Genomic DNA, 26,364 nt, shown 5'->3' with positions numbered 1-26,364 from the left:
ACCCAGGGGATGGGCTCTACGCTATGTGGTGGCAGCAGCTGCTCATTTCACCGCTGCCATGGCTGGCACAGGGGCCCATGGGAGCGCCTCACATGTGGGACTGCGACTCTCTCCCCTGGGGGGTCGTTTTCCATGGAGACAGTGAGCCATCTCCCGCCTCCGTGTCCCCATTGCACTGTGACAGCACACCTCAACGTTTGTGCGGTTTCTACTCCGTGGTGTGGAGCGAGTGGGGCAGTTGGGGGGCCCGGGGATGCCTCACGGTGCAGCCCCGCTTAGTTACAGTGCTGACTTACTGGGGCTGGATAGAGCGTGTGGGTAAACAGGGTCTCTTTATGGGCGGGTTGTTCCGGGGACTACACATGTGCCTGAACAGAGGCTGTCCTGTCATGCTGGATGCTGGCCTGTGGCCCGTCGGCTCTGACTCGGGAGTAGCAGGCAGGGTGCTGCTGAGCCCTTGTGGGCACAGGTCTCCAGCTCAGGGATGTCCCCCCCCTCGCTGTGCCTACAGTTTTGGAGGTCTTTGGGTGCTGGGCCGTGCATCTCAGTCCAGGGGTCAGGTGGTGTGTTCCTGTGGGGTCACCTCTTTAATAGCGTGGAGACGGCTTGGCCTCGTTACCCTTGTTCTTTTATTTTGTGCAATGGTCATTGTGTTATGTGCACACTGTTGACAACGCAGGTGTCATGGCATGAGCGTGTGCACCCTTGCATATGGTGTGTGTGTGTTTGTGGGCACGCACGTGTGTGAGTTTTGTGCTGTGTTGGGCTGTGTAGCACGGTGTTCTTGTAGCTGACATGACCTTGTGGAATGAGAAAAGTCTTGGCTGGATGTCTCACCAGACAGGGCATCCGTTCGCACCTCTGTGACCCTCTGTGATGTCCGAGGCTGCAGGACGAGTCTGCGCTTCTGGTGTGGGCTCTCCAGTGTCTGGTCTCTGGAGTCTCAAGTCATCGGTCGGGTGTTCTGGTTACGGAGGCAGAAGGGTTGGGCTGGGAACCTGGATAGGAGGGGCTGCCACCAACTGTCAGACTTAGTTGCTTTCTGCATGTGCTTTTCAACCGTGCTTCTGATGACAGGAGGCCTCACAGGAGGCGGTGCTGTGTCGTGGGCCGGGCTGCTGTCCCCTGCACTGTGTGCCAACTGCAGCGCGTCCTGCCTCTCGTTCTAGTGAGGGGTGTTGCCGGGGTCTCAGGGTGGCATTCTTGGACTGGAGGGCTCGGGAGTTGCAGCTCCCTGGGGATGACGAGCAGGGGACTGTGGGATGTGCAGGAAGCTACTCAGCCCTGCTGTCAGGAGCACACATGGACTGGGGCAGACCCCCTTCCTACTGGGTCTGTCAGGCAGGCCCAGCATTTCACAGTTTCTCAGTGGGACTTGGTGGGGGAGCAAACGCCAGGCCACGGCCACACGGACATTGCCCGTGGCCTCCTGTGTGGCTGAGGTGGTGGAGCCCCCATGGGGTTGGAGGGGAGGGCTGGATGCTGGGCATCTGAGCTCTTGAACGCAGTTTCGACCAACAAAGGAATATGAAGTTGTCTTTCGTGAAGGGTAGAGACAATGGTGGTGTGCTCCCAGACAGAGCTGATGTCATGACTCATTCTAGATTTGTGCAACTGTCTTACACTGGAAATGGGATGTTAATGTGAGGAAATAACCCTGACAGCGCACGTCAGGCTGGCCATGCAAGCAGAAACCCGTGGGTGACTCGGGCGTGGTGGCCTGCAGACCCCAGCAGATGCGCCTTGGGGTGGGGGTGACACTTGGCATTGTCCTCGGGTGACGTCGAGATCAAAGTGTAGACAAGGGTAGACCAAGACATCACCTAGCGTCGTCAATATCAAAGGTTTCTTGAACAAGAGAAAAAGGATATGTTTCAGGGTCCCAAGACCACCCCCTGTGTTGGAGGTTTGCTGGAGGACACCCAGGACTTGGCACAGAGTTTTCCTCAGAGCGCTGGGAAAAGATGTGTGGGGCAGAGTCCGGGGGAGCCTGGCACGGCTTTCTGAGTCCTCCCAACTCTGGAGTCACATGGGACTCCTGTGATTCCAGCCCGAACCACTATAGCATGTATGACGTGTTGTCGTCCATCTGGAAATCCTCCAGAGACCCAGCACCAGGGCCTGCGTTCGGCTGGTCCCAGGCATCCTCTGCTTGGCATGCACCAGGCTCCAGACTCTTGGGGGAAAGCAGGTCTGAGCATAGACCACATCTTGGTACAAGTAGTCTGAGCCCAGGGGTCCCTCTCAGCAGTTCTGGGAACAGTGAGGGCCTCCCAAAATCGCTGGGCCATAGCCGAGGACCAGCCTGTCAAGCAGGCTTCTCTGTGGGTACATGGTTAGGCCTGTACCCGTCTTTTGTCCAGGGTTCACACTTAAAGTGTGACTCAGAGAGAATGTCTGAGAGTCAGAAACATCCAGGCTGGAGGGGAAACATCTTAGGGACCGATGGACTCAGGTTCGCAGGGGGTCTACCCAGAAGCCTCGCTGGTGCTTTGTTTCGCCAGCCCACGAGCAGAAGCCTTTCCCACAGGGAAAGGCAGAAGGCACCAGTCCTAGCCCTTGTCTCAGCCGTGACGTTCTTGCCCGTGACTACGAGTGCCCAGCAGCCGTGGTGTGAATGGCAGGCACACCTCTGCCCCTTGTCGGGCCTGCTGGCTGTGATCACGGAAGGAGCCCTCCAGATGCAGTCCTGTGTGGTGAGCTCCAGGCCCTCAGAGGGTCTGGGGCCAACCCCAAGGTTCTAATGTGCCACAGGAGGGCCCATTGGGGGATGGCCTTGGTCACTGTTAGCCAGGGCCACTGAACAGCCCTCTCTGGTGTGGGCAGAGCCCTCATGGTGGGGTGTGTGGGCCGAGTCCTGGGAGGCCTGTCCACAGAGGAGGCCTGCCTGGGTGGCCTATGTGTGCGAGCCCGTGTCCTGGAAGCGTGGGTCTCAGGGGCCTGAACCCAAGCCTGTGGGTGTGGTCTTGTGTTGTTTCTTCCTGCGTGTGGACACATCCTAGACCCAGAAGGACCAGGTGCCCTGAGTCCCTGACTCTGCTCTCATTCCCCATCCCCAGCCCACCCACGCAGGTAGAGAGGCCAGGGCCTGTAGACGTGCACCTCTGCCACAGGTGTTTCTCTCCTTCTGGCCTCCCTCTTCTAATCCTTTGCTCTTTATCTGAGATTTTGTTTTTGTTTTACCAACATCATTCTGTTTTGTGTGTTCCATGTACTAATTCTTTTTGTGAAAAAAGTAAATATTGGCCAAAACTTTCTCTTTGTCTGTTGCTCCTCTCGTTTGTTTTGTCCTCCAATGGGTGCTTTCCGTTTTATTAGGGAGCATGTGCAAGGGAACGGGAGGCTGGGAGGGACAGGGAGAGAGAGAACCTCAGGCTGACTCCCCATGAGCACTAAGCCCAATCAGTGCAGGGCTCAATCCCGCAACCCTGAGATTGTGACCTGAGCCAAAAGCAAGAGTCAGACCCTCATCTGACTGAGCCCCCAGGCACCCCTGTGCTGCAGTTAAAGGACGGCAAGTCCGTGCTTGCCTTAGGTCTGTCAGCCTAGCCCAGGGTTTGAGCATATTTTAAGTAGATTGTAGAACAGTTACTTAAATCTATTGTAAATAAATTTTTGATGGTTTTATTGTTGTACATTTGGGTCTTTAACCAGTTTGGACCTTATTTTGGGGATTTTTCTTATCCCATTCTTCCCCGATAGGAGCAGCCGCTCCGCTGATGCCCCAGCTGGGCAGCATTCCAGTCTTTTCTCTGGGTCCCCTTCTGCCCTCACCAGAATATCCGCTGTTCTTACACATCACTTTCTTGGAATGGATTCTGGAATCCACTTGTCAGGGTACCTGAATGGTCACTTAAGAAGCTATTGCATATTACCCACTTCATGATCATTTCAGATGCAGTTGGTCTGCACAGGGCTGACTGTCGCCTCCAACAGAGAGGCATCCCCAGGTCCAAGGGCTCCTTTCCTGCCCTCCTGGATGCCTGCTGGCTGCTGTCAGAGAGCGGGTGCGAGGGGCAGCGAGTGTGTGCCAGCCATTCGGGGTGCCTCTGGCCCCTGCTGTGTGTGAAGCCAGTGGGACGGACTCTGCGGCTCACACTGCCTTGTGCAGAAGGCGTCCCCCACTGCTTAGCTGAGTCTGACAAAAGCTGTAACATTACACCTAAGTGAGTGGAGAAATATACCATGTTTATGTTTGGAAGAATAAATTTTTGAAGGTGGTGTCACTCAGTCTGTAAGTTTATTGCAATAAAAATAAAAAATACTGATATTTTTACAGATTTTGATCTTAAGGTTCATATGTAAGTTACCCAGAATTGCCAGGAGTGTATTAAAGTAAGAATAGGGGTGAACCCATTGTGTGTCACTTTTCCTCAAACAAGAGCGCTGTCCCCATGTAGGTGAAGTGGTTGGTTATGTGGGACTCGTATAAAACCAATGAAACCTAGGAGTCTGGTTAATGAGGAGTGCTGTGACCATGGGCGTCTGTGTGGGGAAGGAAAACTTGAGTCTTCATCCAATAATGGCCAAGAACATATATCCAATTAGTTAAAAGATCTCATTGTCAACAGCAATTTTTTTTTAAAGATTTTGTTTATTTGTCAGAGAGAGAGAGAGACAGAGAGAGAGCTCACAAGCAGGGGGGAGCGGCAAGCAGAGGGAGAAGCAGGCTCCCCACAGAGCAGGGAGCCTGATTCGGAACTCGATCCCAGGACCCTGGGATCATGACCGGAGCCGAATGCAGAACCCAACCGACTAAGCCACCCTACCATCCCACCAATAGCAGTTTTTTAGAGAAAATTAAAATAGGGGCAGTAGATTTTTTACATGTAATAAAACTACAGCAGTAGTTTTCACTAACTTGGTTAGTGAACGTAATTTAGAAAACCCTCTATCCATCAAAACACACTTCTTGCAAGTTTCCAGAAAGGTACAGCCCCGATTGGGAGTATGTGTATTTGAGGGACGGTGTCTATTAGGTGCAGTGGGTTCAGAGACCAGAAGCGGGCACAGATTGTGAATGAGCTATGAGAAGACGCTCAGCTTTGGTAGTGTTTGTAGATGCTGGAGAGCTGAGTCTTATAATGGGCACGTGCAGACCGTGGACACATGTCACTGGGTGGGTGCCTGGCATGTCTGTCCCCACTTCCTACGCTCTGCCCAGCCTCCTGTGGTCGTGATTGAGCCTTTCACCGGAGCCCCGGACTCTTCTTTCCTGTTACATTTCTTTTTTTAAACTTCTTTTGCTGACTGCTTCAGAGTTTGCGGCCCACACTTCCAGCTGCTCCAGCTCTGCTCTCCCCGCAGCACCGGCTCCAACCCTCCGTGCCGCCTCGGGCACTCGTCGCCGCCGTGGGCACTTGTCGCCGGCCTTCAGCAGTGTGCGTGCATGGCCTGCTTGCCAGATGCCTTGCGGCTGGTGTTATTCAGAGCAAACTGGCATCTATTAAATCAGCTAAGAACAAGAAAAGTGAAAGTTTTTTTTTTTTAACCCTGTCTTCCTCTTTGACGTTCTTCCATTCTTTATGTAGATCTGAGTTTCCCGACCAAAGTGTGTTCCTTCTCTCCAGGGAACCTCTTTTAAGGAGTCTTCAAGGCAGGTCTACTGGCAACACATGCCCTCAGTGTTTGCCTGACAGAGTCTTTATTGCTCCTCGCTTTGGGAGGGTAATTCAGAGCGTGCAGGATTCTAGGTTTTTCTGGGTGGGTTTTTTTCTCTCCACGCTACATGTTTTACTCTCTTCTTGCTGGCGTGGTTTCTGAACAGATTGCTCCTGCATGGTGTTCTTGGAGCGTCCGGGGTCTGGGCTTTGGTGTCTGACGTTAGTTTGGGGAAATTCTCAGTCGTTCCTGGCTCAAGTATTTCTGCCATTTCTTCTCTTCTTCGAGTCTCTTGTTCCATCACGTACATGGTGCACCTTTGTGGCTGTCCCCCATCCCTGGAGACTCTGTTCTGGATTTTGTCGGTCTTTATTCTATTTGCTTTTCATTTTTCAAGGATTCTGTGGATAGATCTTCCAACTTGGAGATCTTTCCTCTGCTGCCTTCGGGCTAATGAGCCCCTCAGAAGCATTCTTTATTTCTGCCACAGTTTTTCACTTGGTCTTAGCCAAAAGGCTGAGAAGCGATTCTGCCACAGTTTTTATCTCCAGCATTTCTTTTTGATCCTTTCTTGGAACATTTATCTCTGTTCACACTGCCCCTCTGTTCTTGTCCGCTATTCACTTTGTCAGTTAGAGCCCTTACATGTTAATCATAGCTTCTTTAGTTCCTGGTCCTGTCCTGGCAACACCCCTGCCATGTCTGGTTCTGATGCCTTCTCTGTCTCTTGGGACTCAGTTTTTGCCAGACATGATGTGCTATCTTGCATTTTTGTTACCAGCTCCCACTGCCATATGTCTTTAGAGGAGACTGGCAGTCAGTTTGCACTGGGTCTTGGCCTGTCCATCACTTGCAGTTTCTAACTTCTTGTCCACCTCTACTCTGGACACACGGGCCCGACGCTGACAGGTGCACACTTGCACACATGATGTTCCCGTGAGCCACAGCCTGAGCCCCTGCAGGACTCCCTCTGGTTAGGGTTTCATGACCTAACTTTAGAAATTTCCTATAATAACCAAGGCTCTTCTTATTAATTCCAGTTATGCAAAGGGAGACTTGGACATCTCTTACATCACATCCAGAATTGCTGGTATGTTTGCCTCCGTTAACTGTAAGGACACACTTCTGCTTCTTCCCTAACGATGGCTCACGGGAGGCAGGGTATGAGTGGTGGGGAAGGAGAGGGTGCCCGTTGGGCAGCCACTCACTTACCCAAGATGGGGTCTGGGGCACTTGTCCCTCTGTCCAGTGTATCCCCAGGCTCTGCCGTGGACAGTCCCAGCGTTGACCCACCTTCTCCCCTGGTCTGGAACTTTCTGGAACTCGGAGGTTGTGAGGGGCATGATGCAGAGTACATTTAAAACTTGAGTCTCCAAACACCCAAACCAGAATCCAGATACTTGGAGACCCTGTTGTGCCTCAGGCTGTCTGGCCAAGCTCCCCATCCCAGAGGCACTGTCTGGAGATCCCAAGGGGTGGGCGGGGTGGCGAGGTCTGTGTTCTGTCCATTCCTGGCAGCCATGGACTGATCAGTCAGCAGCTGTGGGGAGGTGAGGAACAGGGGCCCCAGTGGCCAACTGTCCTGCCCGTGGCTGACACAGGCTTCTCTCTTTCAGTGATGTCATTCCCAGCGGAAGGCGTGGAGTCAGCTATAAAGAATAACATAGAAGACGTACGGTTGTTTCTGGACTCCAAGCACCCAGGACACTATGCGGTCTACAACCTATCCCCGAGAACATACCGGTCCTCTAAGTTTCATAATCGGGTGGGTGGCCTGGACATTTGCCTCTCACTCCATGCAGTTTTCTTCGTCAGCCCTCAGACTCATGTGTGGTGTTCCCCAGCAGCAGCAGTGGCAGCAGGCAGAGCCCAGGGTTCTGGTGTTGGGGCGGGACATGGCAGGAGACGGCAGGAACAGGGGCTTTCTCTGGACGACTCTAGTCATATGGGCCTTGTTATGTCCCCTAAAATTGTCCCAATCTAGGGGGCCTTTTTGGTCCTCACCAGTGAGGCTGTGGGAGGCCACGTGGTTTTCTTAGTGAATGACCACAGGGGATACAGACACTTTCACGGTATTTAGAGTGAGCCAAGCATGGAAAAGGGCAGGCTCTCCAGTTTTTTTGCCAAGTCTGTGTAGCCTGGTACACATCATGGAGCAATAGAGCTCGGGAGCAGGGACCCTGGTGGCATCTGTCCAGAGCCTGTGCCCATGGTGGGGCTCCCCCCTACCCTATGTCTGCACCCCACTGCTGGTGCGGGGAACCCAGGCAGAGCCAGGCCCTCTGCCCCCAGGTCTCCGAGTGTGGCTGGGCGGCCAGGCGGGCCCCAAACCTTCGCAGCCTGTACAGCGTTTGCAGGAACATGCATTCGTGGCTCCGACAAGACCACAAGAACGTCTGCGTTGTGCACTGCATGGTGAGTGTGAGGCTGCCCCATCCCTGCCTTTCACCTTGGAGGTGGGGTGCTTGAGAAGAACACATAAACCAGAGGAAATAACCCATGCTCCGGGGAAACTCACGATTGGCTGAGGGGGCGAGAGCGGACGTGAGATCCAGGGCACTGAGAAGGGAGGCCGGCGGGGCAGCTGGGGTCCTCCGCACAATCAGAGGCCTTGTCTGATAGCGGGGGAGAATGCTGGCGGGACGTGGGACACCTGCAGTGACTGCTCTCGGGAGAGGCCACCGAATGCGGCCTGCTGGCTTCTGGAGGGCCGGGGTCTGTTTGGGACATGCTGGGCCAGCCCGTGGACTCGTGGCAGGTCCTGTGAGAAGCAGGTTCTGCCCTGGTGTCTGCAACCGGTGACCCCAGGCCTAGCTGCCCTGGCATGGCCCCTGTCATTTCAAGGTCACAGACCCCGGAGGGAGCAGTGGCTGCCTGTGCCTTGTGGGACCCACACCTTCTCTGGGTCCCTGCCGCTTCTTGGGGAGGACTACCTGCATAGGCAGTCCCCTTCCTCCTCTTTACAGCACACGAGGGGTCCCCACGGGTTATCCTTTCCTCTCCCCACAAGGCAGCACCCATGGGAGCCTCAGCAGCCTGGCACTGAGGCCACTGTGCTTCATGGGACCCCTGTCTCTGCCCTCCTCACTGTGGCTGAGGACAAGCCTTATTTCCAGTTTCCCACCTGCACGGTGAGGGACCTAGGTTCCTTCTGGACTCTGAGTTCCCCACCCACTGTCAGGTGTGGTTTTCGTAAGTTCCCTGTATGTTCTGAGATGGGGGAAGCCCCTGTGGCTCTTGTCTAGGGACGCATGTGACTAAGACACTGCGGCTGTGCAAGCCTGGCCTAAGCTGTCTGTCCTAGGACGGGAGAGCCGCGTCTGCTGTCGCCGTCTGCTCCTTCCTGTGCTTCTGCCGGCTCTTCACCACCGCGGAGGCTGCCGTGTACATGTTCAGTATGAAGCGCTGCCCGCCGGGCATCTGGCCATCCCACAAGAGGTACCATGCGCCCCCCTCTTCGGGGCCGTCTGCAACATCACCCTCGGCCGGGTCGTCGCTGACGGTGCTGGGGCTGGGCAGATTCTGGGGCCTGTGTGCAGAAATGGGCGAGGCCACACCTTCAGGGGGAGTCTGTGCCCTCCTGAATCCTAGCTGGCCACCAAAGGGACACCCACAGTGTCCCCCTGTGGGACAGACAGGAATCCGAGTGGCTTCAGGACAAGACCCCAAGGTATCTGACTGGATATGTAAGGTGACTGGTGAATGTGTGGAAGGCGCTAATGAAGAAGGTGGGGAAGATGCAGGAACCCGTGGTCACTTCAGCAAAGGCGGGAACTGTGAGTCTCGCACGTAGACCCCAGATGGGGAAAAGGGCAGGGTTAGTGGAGGCTGCACTCCAGGAGTTGAGGGAAAGGGTCTCAGCCTCTTGAGGGCAGGGCCGGAGGCGTCACCCGACCGAAGCTCAGAGAGGGGTCATGGGAAGGGGGCTGGGCAGCCAGGCCTGCTGGGCCATTGCGGGAGGCAGAACGATGGGGAGGGCAACATGCAGACACGGTTGCTGAGGAAGTCCCAAAATTAGCAAGATGCCAAACCTCCAAAGTTCAGAGGACACGAAACAGGGTGAAACCCTCAACAAACAGGCAGAAGACCCACTCAGACGCACTGGACTTCATCTGCCGGAGACCCCCTTATGGAGACCCCCTACGGAGAGACGTCAGAGACATTATCCAAACCCCCAGGCAACCAGTAAAGGTTCTGAGTCTGAGAGTTAGTAAGTCGGCAGGGGAAATCAACGGAGTCATAAAAAGTGCTCACTTATTCGAGGAAAAGACCAAAGAAGAAGAAATGAGAAACAAAACAGGAGAACCCAGCCTCCACAGTCGAGCTCTAGAAGTGCCCGTTAGGAGGGGGATCGTCAGACTGGACAAGAGAGCAGCAGCACCCAGTGATGACCTTTTGGGAGGAGCCCTGCGTCCCATGCAGACAGAGGAAGCCAGCCTCCGCCATGGGGGAAGGTGGGGGCACGGGTGCCCCGTGACTGGTCACTGCAGACTTAGTGGCTCAGAGAGCCCACACGTGCTTCTCTGCCTCTGCGGGCCAGGTGGCCAGGCTGTGTTGCAGGGTGAACCTCACTGAGAAAGTCTGCTGCTCCCTCTCTGGTGCACTTCTGTGCTCGCTCAGCGTGTTGGTGGGTTGCATGGGCATGGATGGGGTGTGGGCATCCTGGCTTCGTGGTGTGAGTGAGGCATGTGCAGGTATCCTGTCACGTGGGGGAGAGCTCCCCGAGCAAGTCTCCTAGCGCGATGCCATTTGAGACCCACGCTCAGAAGTGGCCACCCTTGCCTCCTGCTTGGAGGCCACTCCCCACTCCTTCCCTGTCTTTTCGAGACAGATGCCTGGTGTGTGCACCCCACAGGTGCCGAGAAAACCAACCAGGTGAGCTGGAGGAGTGACAGACGTGAGAGCAGATTCCAGATTCTTAGAGCAGAAAACAGAATTGGAAGGAGAAATGGGCGGTCACAGTGATAGTGTAGGCATCAACATTCCTGCCTTGGCAGTGAACGAAACAAGTACTCGGATGGTCAGTTCTGGGCAGCCATCTGGATGACATCTGTAGGCCCTTCCACCCAACAACCAAAACAGACACGTTCCTTTTGAGCGCTCATAGACCATTCAGTAAGAAGGATCATATTCTGGGCCATTAAGCTGCAGTCACGGGAGGATAGCAGTCCCACGAGGTGTGTTTATAATAAAGCTACACCAGGAATTGGTAACCAGCAAGGGCAGCTGGCTAGCTCAGTCAGGAGCATCGGATGGTGAGTATGAGCCCCATGTGGGCTGTGGAGATTGCTTTATAATATATTTTTTTAAAGATTTTATTCATTTGAGAGAGAGCGAGAGAGAGCATGAGAGAGGAGAGGGTCAGAGGGAGAAGCAGACTCCCCATGGAGCCGGGAGCCCGATGCGGGACTCGATCCTGGGACTGCGGGACTCGATCCCGGGACTCCGGGACCATGATCTGAGCCGAAGGCAGCTGCCCAACCAACTGAGCCACCCAGGTGCCCCTGCTTTATAATATTTTTAAAAATAAATTAATAACTGATAGTTGGAAAATTTTCTAAATTTTTCAAAATTAATCTACTCCTGTATTACCCATGAGTCGAAGAAAAAGTTTCAAGGGAAGCTTAAAGATATTTTAAACCAAATGAAAATTACATCACAAATTGTGCAATGAAACTAGAGCACACTGCTCTAAAGAAAGTTAGTCACACTGAGTACCCATATCTGTTGGGAACCAGATGCACTGAGTACTCGAGTCTATGGAAACCAGATGCAGTGAGCCGACTGTCTCACTGAGTACTCGTGCTTGTGGAAACCAGGTGTGGTGAGCTCTTTGTCACACTGAGTACTCGCGTCTGCGGAAACCAGGTGTGGTGAGCTGTGTGTCACTGAGAACTCGAGTCTGTGGAAACCAGGTGCAGTGAGCTGTTTGGTGCATTGAGTACTCGTGTCAGAAACCAGGTGTGGTGAGCTGTTTGTCACACTGAGTACTTGCGTCCATGGAAACCCAGGTGTGGGGCTAACTGGAGCTTCGGGGACATGGCAGGCGGGTGACGTGGAGTGCCTCTGGCCCCTGCAGGTACATTGAGTACATGTGTGACATGGTGGCAGAGGAGGCCATCACGCCCCACAGCAAGCCAATCTTGGTGAAAGCCGTGGTCATGACACCGGTGCCGCTGTTCAGCAAGCAGAGGAATGGCTGCCGGCCCTTCTGCGAGGTCTATGTGGGGGACGAGCGTGTGACCACCACATCTCAGGAGTATGACAAGATGAGGTGAGCTCCGAGCTCGGGGCCTCTGTGTTCCATGGCCTTCAGATTCATTCACTTTCCCTCCTCCAGGAGACTTGTTTTTTTTTTTTTTTAAGATTTTATCTCTTTATTTGACAGACATAGATCACAAGTAGGCAGAGAGGCAGGCAGAGAGAGAGAGAGGGGAGGAAGCAGGCTCCCCGCTGAGCAGAGAGCCCGATGCGGGGCTCGATCCCAGGACCCTGGGATCATGACCTGAGCCGAAGGCAGAGGCCTTAACCCACTGAGCCACCCAGGCGCCCCTCCAGGAGACTTGTAAGGAGAAAGTCTGGCAGAGCTGTGGAAAGGTGCTGAGGCCCTATCTGAGGTCAAGGTGCAGAGCAGGAACAGGCTCCATGAGCCTGTCCCAGCCGGTGGGTGACAGGTGTGAGAGGTTCCCTGACCGGTGTGCTGAGGAGTAGCTTCTTAGAAGTCCGTTCCCAGAGTAACACCCCCTCCCAGAACAATTTGGCAGGAAGCCCAGCAAAATGAGAGCGTGTGGATCTCAGTGTTGGTGCGTTAGGGGAGCTCGAGGTTCTTGCCAGAGCGCCGCAGCCTTCCAGGACCACTGCTCTCTGGAAAGCTGTGTGTGTGACTTAAGTGAACCTTTCTTCATTCTTCCGCTCTTCAGGGATTTCAAAATTGAGGATGGCAAAGCAGTCATCCCCCTGGGCATAACCGTGCAAGGAGACGTGCTTATTATAATCTACCATGCCAGGTCCACGCTGGGAGGAAGACTGCAGGCCAAGGTACGTGGGCACTCAGGCCACCCTGGGCTGTCAGTCCGTGGGTTCTCGCTGAGGGTTCTTGGGCCCAGTGTTCAGTGAGAAGTGCCTTGTGTGGTACAAGGCAGAGGGGATTTTAGCCCAAAACACCCGGACGGAGTTCCCCGTGCTGCGGGATGCTGTCTGCGTGGGGCCTGCTGAGTTACAGCTCTGAGGCTGCCCTACCTCAGACCCTGAGAAGCTGCTTGTCGGGAGGGCGCTGTGCATTAGGCTGTCTGATCCTGTCAGCTGGGAAGCGTGTGTGTGCGGTGTGAGCACGTGATGTGCCCTCCCCAGCTCGAGCATCTCCTGTCTGCACCCTCTCTGCAGGTCGCATCCATGAAGATGTTCCAGGTCCAGTTCCACACGGGCTTTGTGCCTCGGAATGCAACAACTGTGAAATTTGCCAAGTATGTGGATGTCAAACGTGGGAGAGGTCAGGAGGGTCAGGGGCACAGTGCCCGCCTGCTGTGCACCCCGTGGAAATGAGTGCCATGCGCTGGACGCTGGCGGGCGATGGTGGTTCCTGCACAGCTGGGTTGCCACACTGTACTCCAGTCCTGGGTCTCTCCCCACCTTCAAGCGTGCTCACTGTCCAGCAGGTGGCGCCTCCAGTGGGCAGTGGCAACTGCCACTGTGCACCTCGGGGACCTGGGGACTGACCTGGTGCGTTTCTTGTTAGAATGTAGCCATTGACACACTGGATGTGGAATGAACAGCTGCATGGGTGTTCATTGCTCTTTGACGCAGAGAGCACCTAGGACATGTGAGTGCTCTGCTAGGCACTGAGGTGGGAGGTGATTGGGGGAAGTTCATCGTCCGGGGTTAGAGATAAAAACCGAAATACACACGGTCGGGGATAATCCCCTTGACTCACCCAGGGCTCTTTAGTTTCTTCTGTTCCCAGATTCATTACCTTGTTAGAGTCCCGTGTAAGGGCCTCAGACACCTGGCTCCTAGTCCGTGGTGGGTATGCACACCTTATATTTGAGGCGGAGGGGCTCAGGTAGTGGGACAGGTCTGCACAGTGGACATTTGGGACAGAGAGCACATGCGAGTGGGAGAGAGAATCCCAGGCAGACTCCCCACCCAGCACGAGCCCAGTGTAGGCTCGATCTCATGACCCTGAGATCACAACCTAAGCCGAAACCAAGTCAGACGCTTAACTGACAGTACCTCCTAGACGCCCCAGGGGGCATTTTGATTCCAGCAGGCCATTTTTCCCCTTCATCTCACACGCATGCACACCTACCACCTACCTTTCGCCCCTGGAAGCGTCCTTCCAGGGGTGAAAGGAGAGCTGGGGAGGAGCTCTGGAAACCACTGCTTGTGGCTGCCCAGGTCCCACACTCTCCAGACCTGGGCCCCTCTCTGCCCAGTGAATAGAGGGAGTGTTAGGACTCACCCCTGCAGTCCTGGGAGGACTCAGCTCTGACCCTCTGGGTGCCAGAGGACCAGGGAGTGGCTGCCTCTGACATGGGGACTTCTGTGGGGGCTGGAAAGGGCATTTCCCCCCGAAACGTCCCAGTACACAAGCACAGAACTTGACTGAGTTGTGCTCTCAGGCCCATGTGTTACTGCATGTGTGGTGCTTCGAAAGATGGATTACTTAAATTAGGAGAAATTTGTTGCGTTGCTTGATGGATGGAGGAAAGCACATGTCTCCTGTGGGCAGGATCCATTTTGCGGAGAGGCGGTGGGAACAGGACAGCTTGAAAGAAGGACTTGGAACAGTGTTCATGGGTCCATCCTCAATGAGCTCTCCTGTCACTGAGGGAGGGTCCCCAGTGTGTTCAATTGGGCAGAATTGAACATGACACAGGAAGCATTTTTGTTTCTGAGCCAAGCATGTTGGCCCCTGGGGCCGTCTAGTGAGGCCTGGGCCTTACGGCCTCCTGCTGTGTGGGGCGGGGTTGTGGGGGTAGTGGCCCTGCTCACAGACCCTCATTGTTCCGTCACTGGCCTGTGGGTTGAGTTGGGTAGAGCGAGCCCCAGAGGCCATCCTCAGGGATGAGCCGGGGGCGGGGGGTGATGGGGGTTCACCAGCGTGGTGCCCAGAGCTGCCCCCAAGGCCCTGTGGCCGCCAGAGCTGAGCCTGCAGAGGTCATGTGCTCCTTTGTGTGGACCCCTGCCTCGCTCCTTCCTTGTGGATGGGGGTCTAGGCCTTCCCTGGCCCCTGCTGGCTGCCGGACTCCCCCTTGACTGACATCGCTGTCTCGGGTCTTACCCCTGCGGTTCCCCTGGGAGCCACTCCTGCCTGGTGGCGTGGTGACCCTCGTCGTCTCCTTGTTGTGGGTGCCCGACGGGGAGAGGGAGGAAGTGCACGGTGGCCTGAGAGCCCAAGGAGCTGTGCTCCTGCCCTCGTTGCCCCAGCAAGAGGAGCTCGGCTTCGGGCTGCTGTTACCCACATAGCTGCCCTGTTGGGTGTCCTCCCCTTGCACAAAGGTAGTTTTGTCTCTGGAGGAGAGGGAAGGATTGAAACCAGTGGACGTTCCACGTTAGGGTCATGCCTGCTCACTTATTTTATTTCTTTGAGTCCCTGGAAGTAAGACTTGAAGTCTGTCAGGCTTTTCCACCCAGACTGACCACCCAGTCTGCCTCCATGTCCGTAGCCCCACTGCCCAGTGGCTGTGTTTCGTTTTGGGCTATGGGTGCCTTGCAGATGTCACAGAGGACCAAGGGCGGCTCCCTCCACAGCTTGGGTCACTTAGGAACCTGCTGCCCCTTTGAAATAATAAGTAATGCCCAGAGACGTCAGGTGACTTAAAAGAACATGGAGGCTGGGAGCCTGCTGCCCTGCTGAGGAATGGGCCTCAGCAGCATGGTCTGTGAGCACATTGTCCAGGATGACCTGAGGGAACACGGGGGAAATGCTGGACTCCCTAGAGCTTCGGAGCCTCTGAACTCAAGTTCAGTGATCTGACGGTGACCCTGCAGTGACGCCCCTACACCCGGTCTTGGCATAATTTTTCTCTCCTCTCCCGCCAGCCGCGAGCCCCGCCTCCCATTGCCCTGCCACCCTCCCCAGAGCTCTTGGTTTTACGGGCACCTTTGAACAGTTGGGGATTTTTGGCAGGGTGGACAGTGTTGTTTGATGGAAACGCACATGTAAGGTCCCTGAGTGCCCGATTTGGATCACGGGGCTGGGGGTGAGGGCCGCCCACACTCCCACAGCAGAGGGGCCGTGTCCTGCCGGCGCGCCTGCCCTGGCAAGCACACGTGCCACTCCATGCTCACTTTCTGGTTAACGTGGGCTGACTGACCGTGAGAAGTCCTTTCTAACTGGCGTCTGGCCTCCCCTTGTAGGTATGACCTGGATGCGTGTGACATTCAGGAGAAATACCCAGATTTATTCCAAGTGAACCTGGAGGTGGAGGTGGAGCCCAGAGACAGGCCCAGCCGGGAGGCTCCACCCTGGGAGAGCACCAGCATGAGGGGGCTGAACCCCAAAATCCTGTTTTCTAGCCGGGAGGAGCAGCAAGACATTCTCTCTAAATTTGGTGAGATTCTTGTTTTCCAAACATGTAGGTGGTGGTGCTGCTGCCACTGGAGACTCCTGGGGACTGGGCTCATCCCCATCCTGGGGTCCGGCTGTGCGTGGGCAGAAGGCGGCCCGGAGCCCTGACTTGGGACCTTCCCCGACACCAGCTTTCATGCCCAACGTGCTCGCATTTCCCGGGTTCACACCGCTGCGGCTGCTCCCAGACCCCCAGGATGCTGGGCGGCGCCTGACCTTGGGGGTCATTGTGGGTCAGGCTGGAGTTACTTGCTGTTTTCAGCATACCTGGAAGAGGTCAAGGCCTTGTTCTGGACCCGCAGGGCACAGTGAGGCAGGCGGTCGCTCGCCGGGTTGGCTGTCTCACAAACATTTAGAAGGGCTGCACGCATCCATCAGCGGGCAGGGCATGTGATCTCACTTCCTGACAACGACATGGTCGTCTTCACGTTCTCGGTTTGCTCATCTTACAGTCTCTTCCCTGGGAAGTGTCTCTGTCTACATGAGTGGCATGTGGCAATGTCTGGGCGAACTGGGAGCTGCTCACAGACTGGACCCTCTCTGGTGGTCAGTGCAGGTTCCCCAGGGCTTCGGCCGTGTGGCCTGGCCACTCCATGAGACGCTTGGCAGCCTGGGTCCTTGGCCCTGAAGCCACCTGGCTGGCCACAGCAGGCGGTGGTGGCATTGTGGGCTCGGTCCCTGACATGGTCTTCTCCCTGGCAGGGAAGCCAGAGCTCCCCAGGCAGCCCGGCTCTACCGCCCAGTATGACGCTGATGCCGGCTCTCTGGACGCCGAGCCCACAGAGTCCGATTCACCGCAGAGCAGCAGCACGGACAGCAGCCGCTTCCTCCACACGCTAGATTGGCATGGTGGGTGCGGGCCCCCTCCAGGGACCCTGCACCCCCAAGCCATTGGATCCAGCCTGCCGTGCAGGCAACATCTTCTTCCCTTATGCCTGAGCGCTTTCCCTGGGGTCAGCTGTTCCTAGACCCTCCACTTCGCGGCTTCAGGCAAGGCCTCACCCTGCCATCCTGTCTACTGTGCTTCTCTTCTCAGAGGATAAGGACCCTGAGACGGGCCCCGAAGGTCGCTTTGCCAAGGAGAGTGCGTCAGCCCCGGCTGAGGATGCAGCGGGCAGTGAGCCTTCTGATGAGGAAGCAGCGACGCTCTCAGCAGAGAGCAGGGACGCAGCTGACGAGGACACGCCAGGCCCGGCAGCAAGGGTGCAAGAGCGAGAGTTGATTTTTGACGCGGTCACACCGGCCACGCCGCAGGAGCCCACGCTGCAGGAGGACAGTGTCGACCTCCTAGGGCTGAACTCCCAGGCGGGGCTGGCACCTCCCTCGAAGGCCTGCGGGGCAGCCCCCAGTACCGCCGACCTGCTCAGCCGCCTCCTGGGGGCCTCTGACACGGCTCCAGAAGTCCCCTCAGGCGATTTGCTGGGTGGAGAGGCCCCCCTGCTCTTCACAAGCCCGGCCCCTTCCTTGAGCGCACAGAGCCCACCCCGTGAAGGGCAGGCTGCAGCCGGTACGTTACTCCGTCTGGTGGGGAAATAGAGGAGAGGGTTTTCGTCCTTTGGCCATGCTGTCAAGGTTCCCTGGGAGGGGCTCTGACAGTGGACGGGGAGGGTCAGCGCCTGGCCCCTCGGCCACCCACTGGAGGAGCCGGCTGCTCTGTGGGCAGACTCCCGGGGCCCCTGCAGCACTCCCTCTCCCTCCCTCTCACAGGCTGCCTCTCCTGGGAGAGTCTAGGGTGAGGCCCTTCTGGCGTCCAGCGCCGCCTTGGAGCGGATGGTGCGGCCTCAGCCTGGGTCTGAGGGGCCATCGCGCTGGCTGGGACCCGCTCGGCCTTGAGGCTGATGCCTGGGGCTGAAGGCACCTACACAGAGCCACCCATCCGCCCACTTTCTGCGTGTTTTTCTGCAGCCGACCCGTTTGATCCTCTCCTACTGCCATCTGGTTCAGACAGCCAGCCCTGCTCCAAGCCTGACCTCTTCTGTGAACTTCTTAATTCGGAATCTCCTGCCACAGCCCCCGCATCCTTCCCGTCCACCCACAGTGCCCCACCCCCAGCCTGCAGCACCGACTTCCTGCACCTGGGTAAGCGCTGAAGTCGGGGCCTGCCGAGGTGGGTGACATGATCACCTCCTGCGGGCCCTGGGCCAACAAAGGGGTGCTCTGGGTTCCCCCTCCCCTGGCAAGGTGACCAGCCTGCAGCTGTCCTCCCTGTGCGGGGCTTCAGAGGAGGGCAAAAGGCAGTTCTGGGGGCACCAGCATATAGCCATGAGTCCATGCGGCTGGCCATGGGGTGGAGGGGGGTCTTCGAAGATGTGTGGACACTTGTTGCTCTGTGAATGGTGGCTCTGCTTGCTGATCTCCTTGTGCACTTGGTTAGTTCAGGGACCACGTGACACGTCCTTGGGCCTCCGAGGAAAAAGAAGGCGGGTTGGTGTGGGCCAAGCCCACAGAGTAGCTCTCTTAGGACCCTGGTGGGGTGTGAGCCCAGCCCTGCTCACACATGAAGGGGGACAGAGGAGGCTGTTGCTGCCTGCCCCCACCAGGGGTTACCCCAGGTAGCACTGCTGTCTTTCCAGGGGACCTACCGGCAGAGCCCGGCAAGATGACAGCCTCGACCAGCCACCCAGATCTGCTGGGAGGCTGGGAGGCCTGGGCTGAGGCGCCGACCCCCGCGACCACTGCAGAAGGTATGAGCCCAGCCCCATGGAGACTGGTTCTCGGGTGGAAGCCCACTCCCAGAGAATTGTGTGAGCCAGGAGGCCTCAGTGGGAGGTGATACAAAGGGTCTCCATAGCACCCCTTGGTGTTGTCCTGTGTCCCATGGCTCCTCTGTCTCCTGGAGGCCCCTGGGGGTCTTTGCCATGGCTGGCATCGTGGGGCCGTGCCCTGTCCTCTCAGGAATGCTCCAGTAGTGAGCTGCTGGGGCAGGCCTGTGACCTGTGTCCCCTCCTAGTACCATTCACTGCTGTGTTTGCCCAGGAGCAACCCCGAGCCTGAGGCTCTCCCCAGGGCCAGATGGGGACTTTGGAGATACTGTCTCCTGATTTGCATTTTTTCATTAGGAAGGAAGTCAGCTATTATTTTGCATGTTTTAAGTTATTTGTATTTCTTTTCTAACAGAGGGAATTCAGCTTTTTAAAATGTTATTCATTTAGAGAGAGGGAGAGAGGGCATGAACAGGAGGGGTAGAGGGAGAAAGAATCCTGACTTGGGACTCAATCTCATGACCCTGAGATCATGACCTGAGCCAAAACCAAGAGTCATACTCAACCAACTATGGCATGCAGGCATCTCTGAAATTCAGCTTTTTTTTTAAAGATTTTATTCATTTATTTGACAGAGAGAGACACAGAGAAAGGGAACACAAGCAGGGGGAGGTGAGAGAGGGAGAAGCAGGCTTCCTGCCGAGCAGGGAGCCCAATACGAGGCTTGATCCCAGGACCCCGGGGATCATGACCTGAGCGGAAGGCAGATGCTTAACAATTGAGCCACCCAGGCAGGCATCCTTGAAATTCAACTAATTTTTAATTGATTTGTAAGAACTCTTTATGTAGGAACAGCAATTACTTGTAACAACTGTATAATGTTCCGTCATGGGGTACACAGTGGTAACTCGTTCAGACCCCACCGTGTCTCACAGTTAGAATACTTTAGAATACTGACTAGCTTATGCCCTTGTGAGGAACAGCATAAACCACGCTCACACTTGACGTGGGTTCTGGGAAGTGAGACTTGAGGATCAGAGCCACGTGACGTGGAGGCTAGCTTCTGTGAGGAGGCAGCTCTGGCTGCATGTACAGCTGTGTCTGGGGTTGGTGGGGTGCAGACAGTAACCGAGCGTGGCCTCAGGAGTGTTCTGGGGGTGCACCTTCTCATGCCCTCTGTCCTTCTCCAGGTCCCTTCTTCTCTCCAGGAGGCCAGCCTGCCGCCCCTGAGCCCCCGGCCAGCTGGACCAAGTCTCAGAGCCTGGACCCGTTTGCAGACCTCGGTGACCTCAGTTCTGGCCTTCAAGGTGACGTGTGGGGCCCAGAGCACCGGCCCCTGGCAGGAGGGTGCAGTCAGGGGCCCTGCTCCCCTCATAGGGGCTTGTGAGCCAAGCTAACACCAGGAGGCATGAAGTGCCTATGGGGCACAGGCACTTGGAGTCATGGAGGGATAGACGAACCACCTGCACCCAGTGCCTGTGCCTGCTGCCTGTGGCCTTGAATCTTCTGGGGACATGTCCTCAGGGTCCCTCTGTTACCTCCAGATGCATGTGGGGCATTGAGTATCGAGACCGAGAGTCTCCAAGCAGGTTCCTTATTCTTTGGCAGTCAGCTAGCGGTGGAACTCCAGGCTGGAAAGATGTCTGCTGGGAAGGCTCGTTGCTCAGGGCATCGGGCGTCAGGCCACAGAGCTCTCCTCCCATCGGAGCTTCATGGCCGCTCCCTGCTGCCCCTCATGGTGCCTAGTCAGCCTTCAGTTTGGTTTGGAGACGATGTTCCTTGGTGCTGGGAAGACTCCTGGCACCTTGTACTCTCTTGTTCCCTTCTTGAGACGTGCATTGGGCCTGCAGGATCGCCTCCCCTCCCCCGCCCGTCTCTGCTGCGTCAGGGCCCGCGTCTGTCTGGTTGAGCCCTGTGGCTTTCCTTCTTGGAGTAGCTGTTGGCGCTTCAGGTTGTGCCCTGTCTCTGAGGGCATTCCTGGGAGTGTGGATTTGCCCTTGGCCTTTTGTGCCTGCACTGTCTGTCTGGCCGCTCACACTGGGTGGGCTGCCCAGAGCCTCCTGCTGCGGGGGTCAGACCTCTCAGGTCCTGAGTGACCCATCCTTGGGCTGGAGCCTGGCCCTCAGGGCTGCACTGCGGCCCCGGGCCTCACATGGCCTCAGGAAACAGGAGATCCTGATGAAAACTGATGGAAGGAAAGGAGAAATAGACAAAGTCAGACTCTGGTTGTAGATGTCAGACTCTTCGAGTGAGCAAGCCGCTGGATGAGGGGTTGGATGTGAGGATGGCACAGTGATGGAGTTGCTTGGGGCACCCCTGCTGGCAGGGCCCTGCATCCTATAGTGGTCCCAGCCAGTGAGCACGGACCACACCCACTCCCAGGCATCCCTGAGCCTTCGTCAAGACTGCAGAGGTCCCCCGACCACATGGACTGGAAACCAGGGACGGCAGGATAACTGTCAGTCTTCATGTGCTTCAGTGCTGAGCAGTAAGTGGGTCATTTAGGAAACAGGAGGGTGCACTAAACCGGGCGAATGTGGACACTGAGCGGATGCTTGCGGCCTTCTTGTCAGCCTCAGGGTGTCTGAAATGATGGCAGAATAAGCCCTAACAGATGGAAGGAAATAATAAAGAGCCAAAATCCGTGAAGTAGAAAACTAATGAAACAGAATCTGGTTTTTTGAAAATATGAAGAGAGCCCAAAAAGCAGTAAAACCACAGACAAAGCTCTACGAGGGACAGAGTGAAAGGATGATCAAGCAAGGACATAATAACATCCCCGCAGACCTTGAGGATGGCGAGGGTACGAGGACTGTGGGCAGTGACATTGGTTGTGTCTTCAGAGCCGGTCCCCAGGAGAACCTGCGAGCGCTGAGCACATTGTGGGAATATCCCCGTAACTGGGAGGGAAACGAATTCACACTTGGAAGTCTCCCAAAAGGGAATCTCCGATGCTACGTGGACGGTTTCCCTGGAGAATTTTACCAAATGTTTCAAGAATTCATACTGATTCTCCAGTGTGTTCCAGGAAATAGAAAGAGGAGGGAATGTTTTCCAGTCGATTTTAGGAAGCTTGTGATACCCTGATGACCAAAACCAGAGTCTGTGCAAAAAAAACCCTGCAGGGCTGTGTTCCTCATGAAGTAGACAGAGACTCTGAATAAAACAGGGGCAGAGGAAACTGTCCTCACACTGTTGTGTACCGCAGCCAAGGAGGGTTTATTCCAGGAACGTTCCATGACCGGGGAACAGGGTCAGCCCTGTCATGGGCCCAGCAAGAGCACTTGGCGCCCCTGTCAACAGCGCAGGGAAGGCTGTTCACAGCAAGCAATATGGGCATGTGTGCTGGGGCTGCAGGTGTGGAGCTGATGCGGACAGCCGAGGACGCAGACCACCTCATAGGGACATTTACTTGGGATGTCAGGACCATGAGTGGCTTGAGTATTTCTGTAATGGAAAGGAGCATGGGAGTGTCGCCCACCCCACGCCCAGCTTCGGGCTTACGCTGTAGCTGCTGAACCCAGCACCGCCTGGTATCAGAGCCGAATGGGCCCGGGACCCACGAGTGGACCCACACATGCAAGGCCAGCGTATTTTTGATGGAGGGGCAAAGCCACTGCGACAGATAAGTGACATCACGGTAACCTTCATGCCTCACAGTGGGCGGCTCGGCATGAGTCCTGGATAGAAACGTGAACAGGAGACACTTCAGCTCCTGGAGGAGGAGAACATGGAGGAGGTCATCTCTGGAACCCAGGCATGGTTTGCGTGTCACCACAAACCACAGCAGAGAGAATGACGCAGGCCATGTCGTCATCCTGGAGTGTGCTGACTGAGGGGTGGGGAGGACAAGCTGTGGATGCGGAAAACACATTTTTGAGCCAAGTGTCTGCTCTCGGACAGACGCCTCGGATACGTGAGCACCACAACAACCAGAGCCATCAGCTTAGAACGTGGGAGGGGGTGCTGGGTGCCCAGCACAGGGCCACCTGGCTGGGGCCGCCCCAGGGTGCGGCCACGGTGGAAGTAGTGTGGCCCCAGGTGCTGGTGGGGGTCTGAGATGGCTCACTGGTTTCCCACAAAAGTGTGCAACGATGATTTATCCCAGAGACACAGCAAAATTTTGCACACTGTGTTGATAGTGATTTCACGATGCCCAAGACGGGAGCAGCCATGACGCCCTCTGGGGGGTCAGGGACTGAACACACCATGTTGCATCTCTGCCCAAAAAAGCTGCTCACGGTGAGAAGGAGCAGGTCCTGCGTGAGAAGCACCAGCTGCAAAGCCTGTGCTCTGATCCCGACTCTGGAGCAGTCTCGGAATGAAGGCCCCGGGGAGGGGCACAGAGGAGTGTCTGACCTCGCTTACATGCGTCTGTGCATGTGGTTGCTGCACACACATGCACGCATGCACGCTGGTGTGGCTGTGTCTGCTGCCGCAGGTCGGCGGTGGAACCAGGACCTGGGGGCCTGGTGCTGGTTGTGCAGCTTGCTGGGCGTCTGTCCCAAGAAGCAGCCGTGCCTTCTGAGGGCGAGTGGGGAGGCAGGCCTGGCGCTTGTCTCCGAGTGTCCCCGCTGTCCCCAGCCCCCATGGACGTGAAGTCCTGGAGACGGCAGTGCCCCTGTCTATAGCAACTTCTCCAGGACGCGGCAGCCATCACCCGTTTGGACACTCACCCCGTTGTGACCTGTCTCCCCAGGTGCACCTGCTGGATTTGCCCCTGGGGGTTTCGGGACCAAAATGGTCCCCCCTCCCACGGGCAGCAGCTCCTGGCAGCAGACAAGTCGGCCCCCAGCCCAGGGCACCCCGCGGCCCCCCCAGGCCAAGACACCCCTAAAAGCCAGTGCACAGCCGAGGCCTAACTATGCCGCCAACCTGAGTGTGATTGGCAGCCGAGAGGAGAGGGGGGTCCGTGCCCCCAGCTTCGGTAAGTCCTCCTCATGCCCTGTGGGTGGTTTCTTCATGGTTCCTAGGAAGTAGTTAGAACGGTGTTCTGCCCTGTTCTCCACCTCGTGGCCCAACCTAGGGGAGAGTGTTCACGGGGCCCAAGTCTGTTCCCTTGGCGGGGGCTCCCATGGGCTGGAAGAAGATGCTGGGGCCCGGCAATGGCCACCAGACCCACGCTCTCCAGGAGCCCGCAGCCCTGTCTGTCATGGGGACGGCACACCTGCGTTAACCCCAGGAGGTGACGGGCGTGGCTGTCCTTCAATCCCAAAGCGTCACTGACCTCCAAACAGTCTTGCAGGCTGTGGGCTGTGGTGTGTGCCATACGGAGATCGGCCGCCTGTTTCTGAACAGCCTTTCCTCTGAGGTGTCCCGACAGCACCGCGTCCTCCCAGTGGGCCTCACCCAGCCTGCACCCATGGGTGGGACCCCTGGCACGTTGTCTGCTGGCCAAGCTTCCGTTCGCCCATAGGTCAGAAGCCAAGAGTGTCCGAGAGCGACTTTGAGGACCTGCTGTCCGACCAGGGCTTCTCCTCCAAGGCTGACAGGAAGGGGCCGAGGACCATGGCCGAGATGCGGAGGCAGGAGCAGGCGCGGGACGCCGACCCACTCAAGCTGAAGGTGAGGGGGGGCTGGGCACCCCAGGTCTGCAGGGAGGGGGGTCCTGCAGCCAGGATTGGCCTGCACCCTGAGCCAGCCAGCAGCCACTGTGGGAGGCTCCTGACTCTGAGACACTAAAGGGTTGTGGTCACCATGCTTGCGGGGACAGCAGCAACTTCCGTTGAGATTTAACCTGCGTTTTTGGACATGTTTCGGGGTGATTAAGGGCCTCGCTGCTCTGGAGACCTGACCAAATGGAACCCCAGACGGTGCGGGGGTGATGAGGGCCATCTGCTGCCCGGGCTGGCCTGAGATACGGCACTGCCAAGGGGTCGGGGTGCCCTCTCCGCAGGACGGCTTTGCCATGTAGCTCTGCGGTGCTGTCCGGTCCTGTGCAGTGTGTGGCCGGGCCCAGGGAGTGGTGTGGACCGTGCCGGGGGTGGGGGGGCGGTCAGGTCCGTGTCCAGGCTGAGCGCCTCACAGTCAGAGCCTTGCTCCATGCGGTGGATGGTGTGTGGAGCAGCTTGGGGGGCAGAGGGGGCGGTTGCCCAGATCTCTCTGTAGCACCTGTGCGCCCCGCAGCTCCTGGAGTGGACGGAGGGTAAGGAAAGGAATATCCGAGCACTGCTGTCCACCCTGCACACCGTACTGTGGGACGGTGAGAGCCGCTGGACGCCTGTGGGCATGGCCGACCTGGTGAGCCCAGGGCAGGTGAAGAAACATTACCGCCGGGCTGTGCTGGTGGTCCATCCGGACAAGGTGAGCGTTGGGCTGGGGTGTGGGGGCAGGATCGAGGGTGGGAGGATCGGGGTGCTGGCAGCAGGCCTAAGGCCTCCTCCCCACTGGTCTGGCCCCCAGGCTGCAGGGCAGCCCTACGAGCAGTACGCCAAGATGATCTTCATGGAGCTGAATGACGCGTGGGCCGAGTTCGAAAGCCAGGGCTCCCGGCCCCTCTTCTAAGCCCATTGTGGTCGAGGCTGCATGTGTGGCTCACAGAGCCAGAAGCTGCTGAGCTCAACCTCCAGGGTCCCGTCCATGGCTGTCATGGTGTGGGCTGGTGTGGCCACCCCGGATCGCTGTGCCCACCGTCCTCAGTGGACTAGAACAGACGCCGCTCCCCGGCATGAGAAGAAAAAGCATTCCAAAGCCTCTGGATTTCCTTTTCTTTTTTGGTCCCAAAGGAAATGTTGATTACGCTACCCCCATAACTGTCACGGTTTGTGATTCATTTCGTTTTGTCCCATGGCCATTGCCTCGAAGGTGCCTCTGATTGCTGTAGAGTGCGCCGCTTAGCTCTCCCCCTGCCCCCCACAAGCCCATGCGTGACACCCGCTGTGTGGTCAGCCTGGCCGCCACCTGTACAGAATTAAACTATTTTCTGATGACGTTTGTTTTGGCGCCGTGTGACCTTCTCTGGGGTGATCTCAGCCCCGACCACAGAGAGGAGCACAGGAACCCCAGCCAGCGAACAGCAGATACAGGCCTCGGGGCTTCCGGGCAGCCTGGGTCTGGGAGTCGGCCCTCACCATGAGCTCTGGACAGGCCCCACGGTCACTGTACGTGGCCAGAGCAGAATGATGCTGGTCCATGTCCACGTCCCGCTGGGCCCCTCCTCCATAGAGGGGGGCAGACATGGGCCTTTCAGATGCTGAAATTCAAAACAAGAGCTTTCCTTTACGAGAAGCCTGTTGAAGTACCAGGTGTCTGGTCCCATGTGGTCACTGCATGTGCATGAGCTTTGGTCAGAAGTGACTTTACGAGCTCCTGGGGTCATCCTGCTCCTGCCCTGGGCTGCCTGGGCCACAGCTGCCCCTCAGTCCAGCTGGTGCTGCAGGCCTCCGGGAGCCTGTGTCTTGTCCCTCTTTTCGGAGTCCGGTGTGATGCCAGAGAGAAGGAAGACTCCATGGACTGGAGAGGGACAGCCTCCATCCCGCGGCCTGTTGCATG

General features: G+C 56.8%; 1 protein-coding gene across 5 annotated transcripts in view; it reads left to right on the top strand.

Moving 5' to 3' along the window:
- Positions 1 to 25,802, top strand: part of GAK (cyclin G associated kinase) — a 55,803-nt gene extending 30,001 nt beyond the window's left edge. For 3 of the 5 annotated variants that reach the window (XM_080796780.1, XM_080796784.1, XM_080796783.1), the window contains 17 exons: positions 6,642 to 6,691; positions 7,218 to 7,366; positions 7,894 to 8,016; positions 8,906 to 9,039; positions 11,681 to 11,875; positions 12,522 to 12,639; positions 12,985 to 13,064; positions 15,961 to 16,154; positions 16,874 to 17,020; positions 17,208 to 17,678; positions 18,077 to 18,250; positions 18,745 to 18,855; positions 20,064 to 20,180; positions 23,573 to 23,800; positions 24,290 to 24,438; positions 25,000 to 25,176; positions 25,276 to 25,802. In XM_080796780.1, the coding sequence (XP_080652906.1) occupies positions 6,642 to 6,691; positions 7,218 to 7,366; positions 7,894 to 8,016; positions 8,906 to 9,039; positions 11,681 to 11,875; positions 12,522 to 12,639; positions 12,985 to 13,064; positions 15,961 to 16,154; positions 16,874 to 17,020; positions 17,208 to 17,678; positions 18,077 to 18,250; positions 18,745 to 18,855; positions 20,064 to 20,180; positions 23,573 to 23,800; positions 24,290 to 24,438; positions 25,000 to 25,176; positions 25,276 to 25,377 (2,719 nt within the window). In that variant the 3' untranslated portion in view covers positions 25,378 to 25,802. The remainder of the gene's footprint in view (positions 1 to 6,641; positions 6,692 to 7,217; positions 7,367 to 7,893; positions 8,017 to 8,905; positions 9,040 to 11,680; positions 11,876 to 12,521; positions 12,640 to 12,984; positions 13,065 to 15,960; positions 16,155 to 16,873; positions 17,021 to 17,207; positions 17,679 to 18,076; positions 18,251 to 18,744; positions 18,856 to 20,063; positions 20,181 to 23,572; positions 23,801 to 24,289; positions 24,439 to 24,999; positions 25,177 to 25,275) is intronic. The other 2 variants (XM_080796781.1, XM_080796782.1) reach the window with 2 other exon arrangements.
- The last annotated feature ends 562 nt before the right edge of the window (positions 25,803 to 26,364 follow it).

The sequence above is a fragment of the Martes martes genome (genome assembly GCF_963455335.1).
Source record: "Martes martes genome assembly, chromosome: 2".
Classification (NCBI taxonomy): Eukaryota; Metazoa; Chordata; class Mammalia; order Carnivora; family Mustelidae; genus Martes; species Martes martes.
The sequence above is the reverse complement of the archived record's forward strand: the minus strand, read 5'-3'. Positions and strand labels throughout refer to the sequence as shown.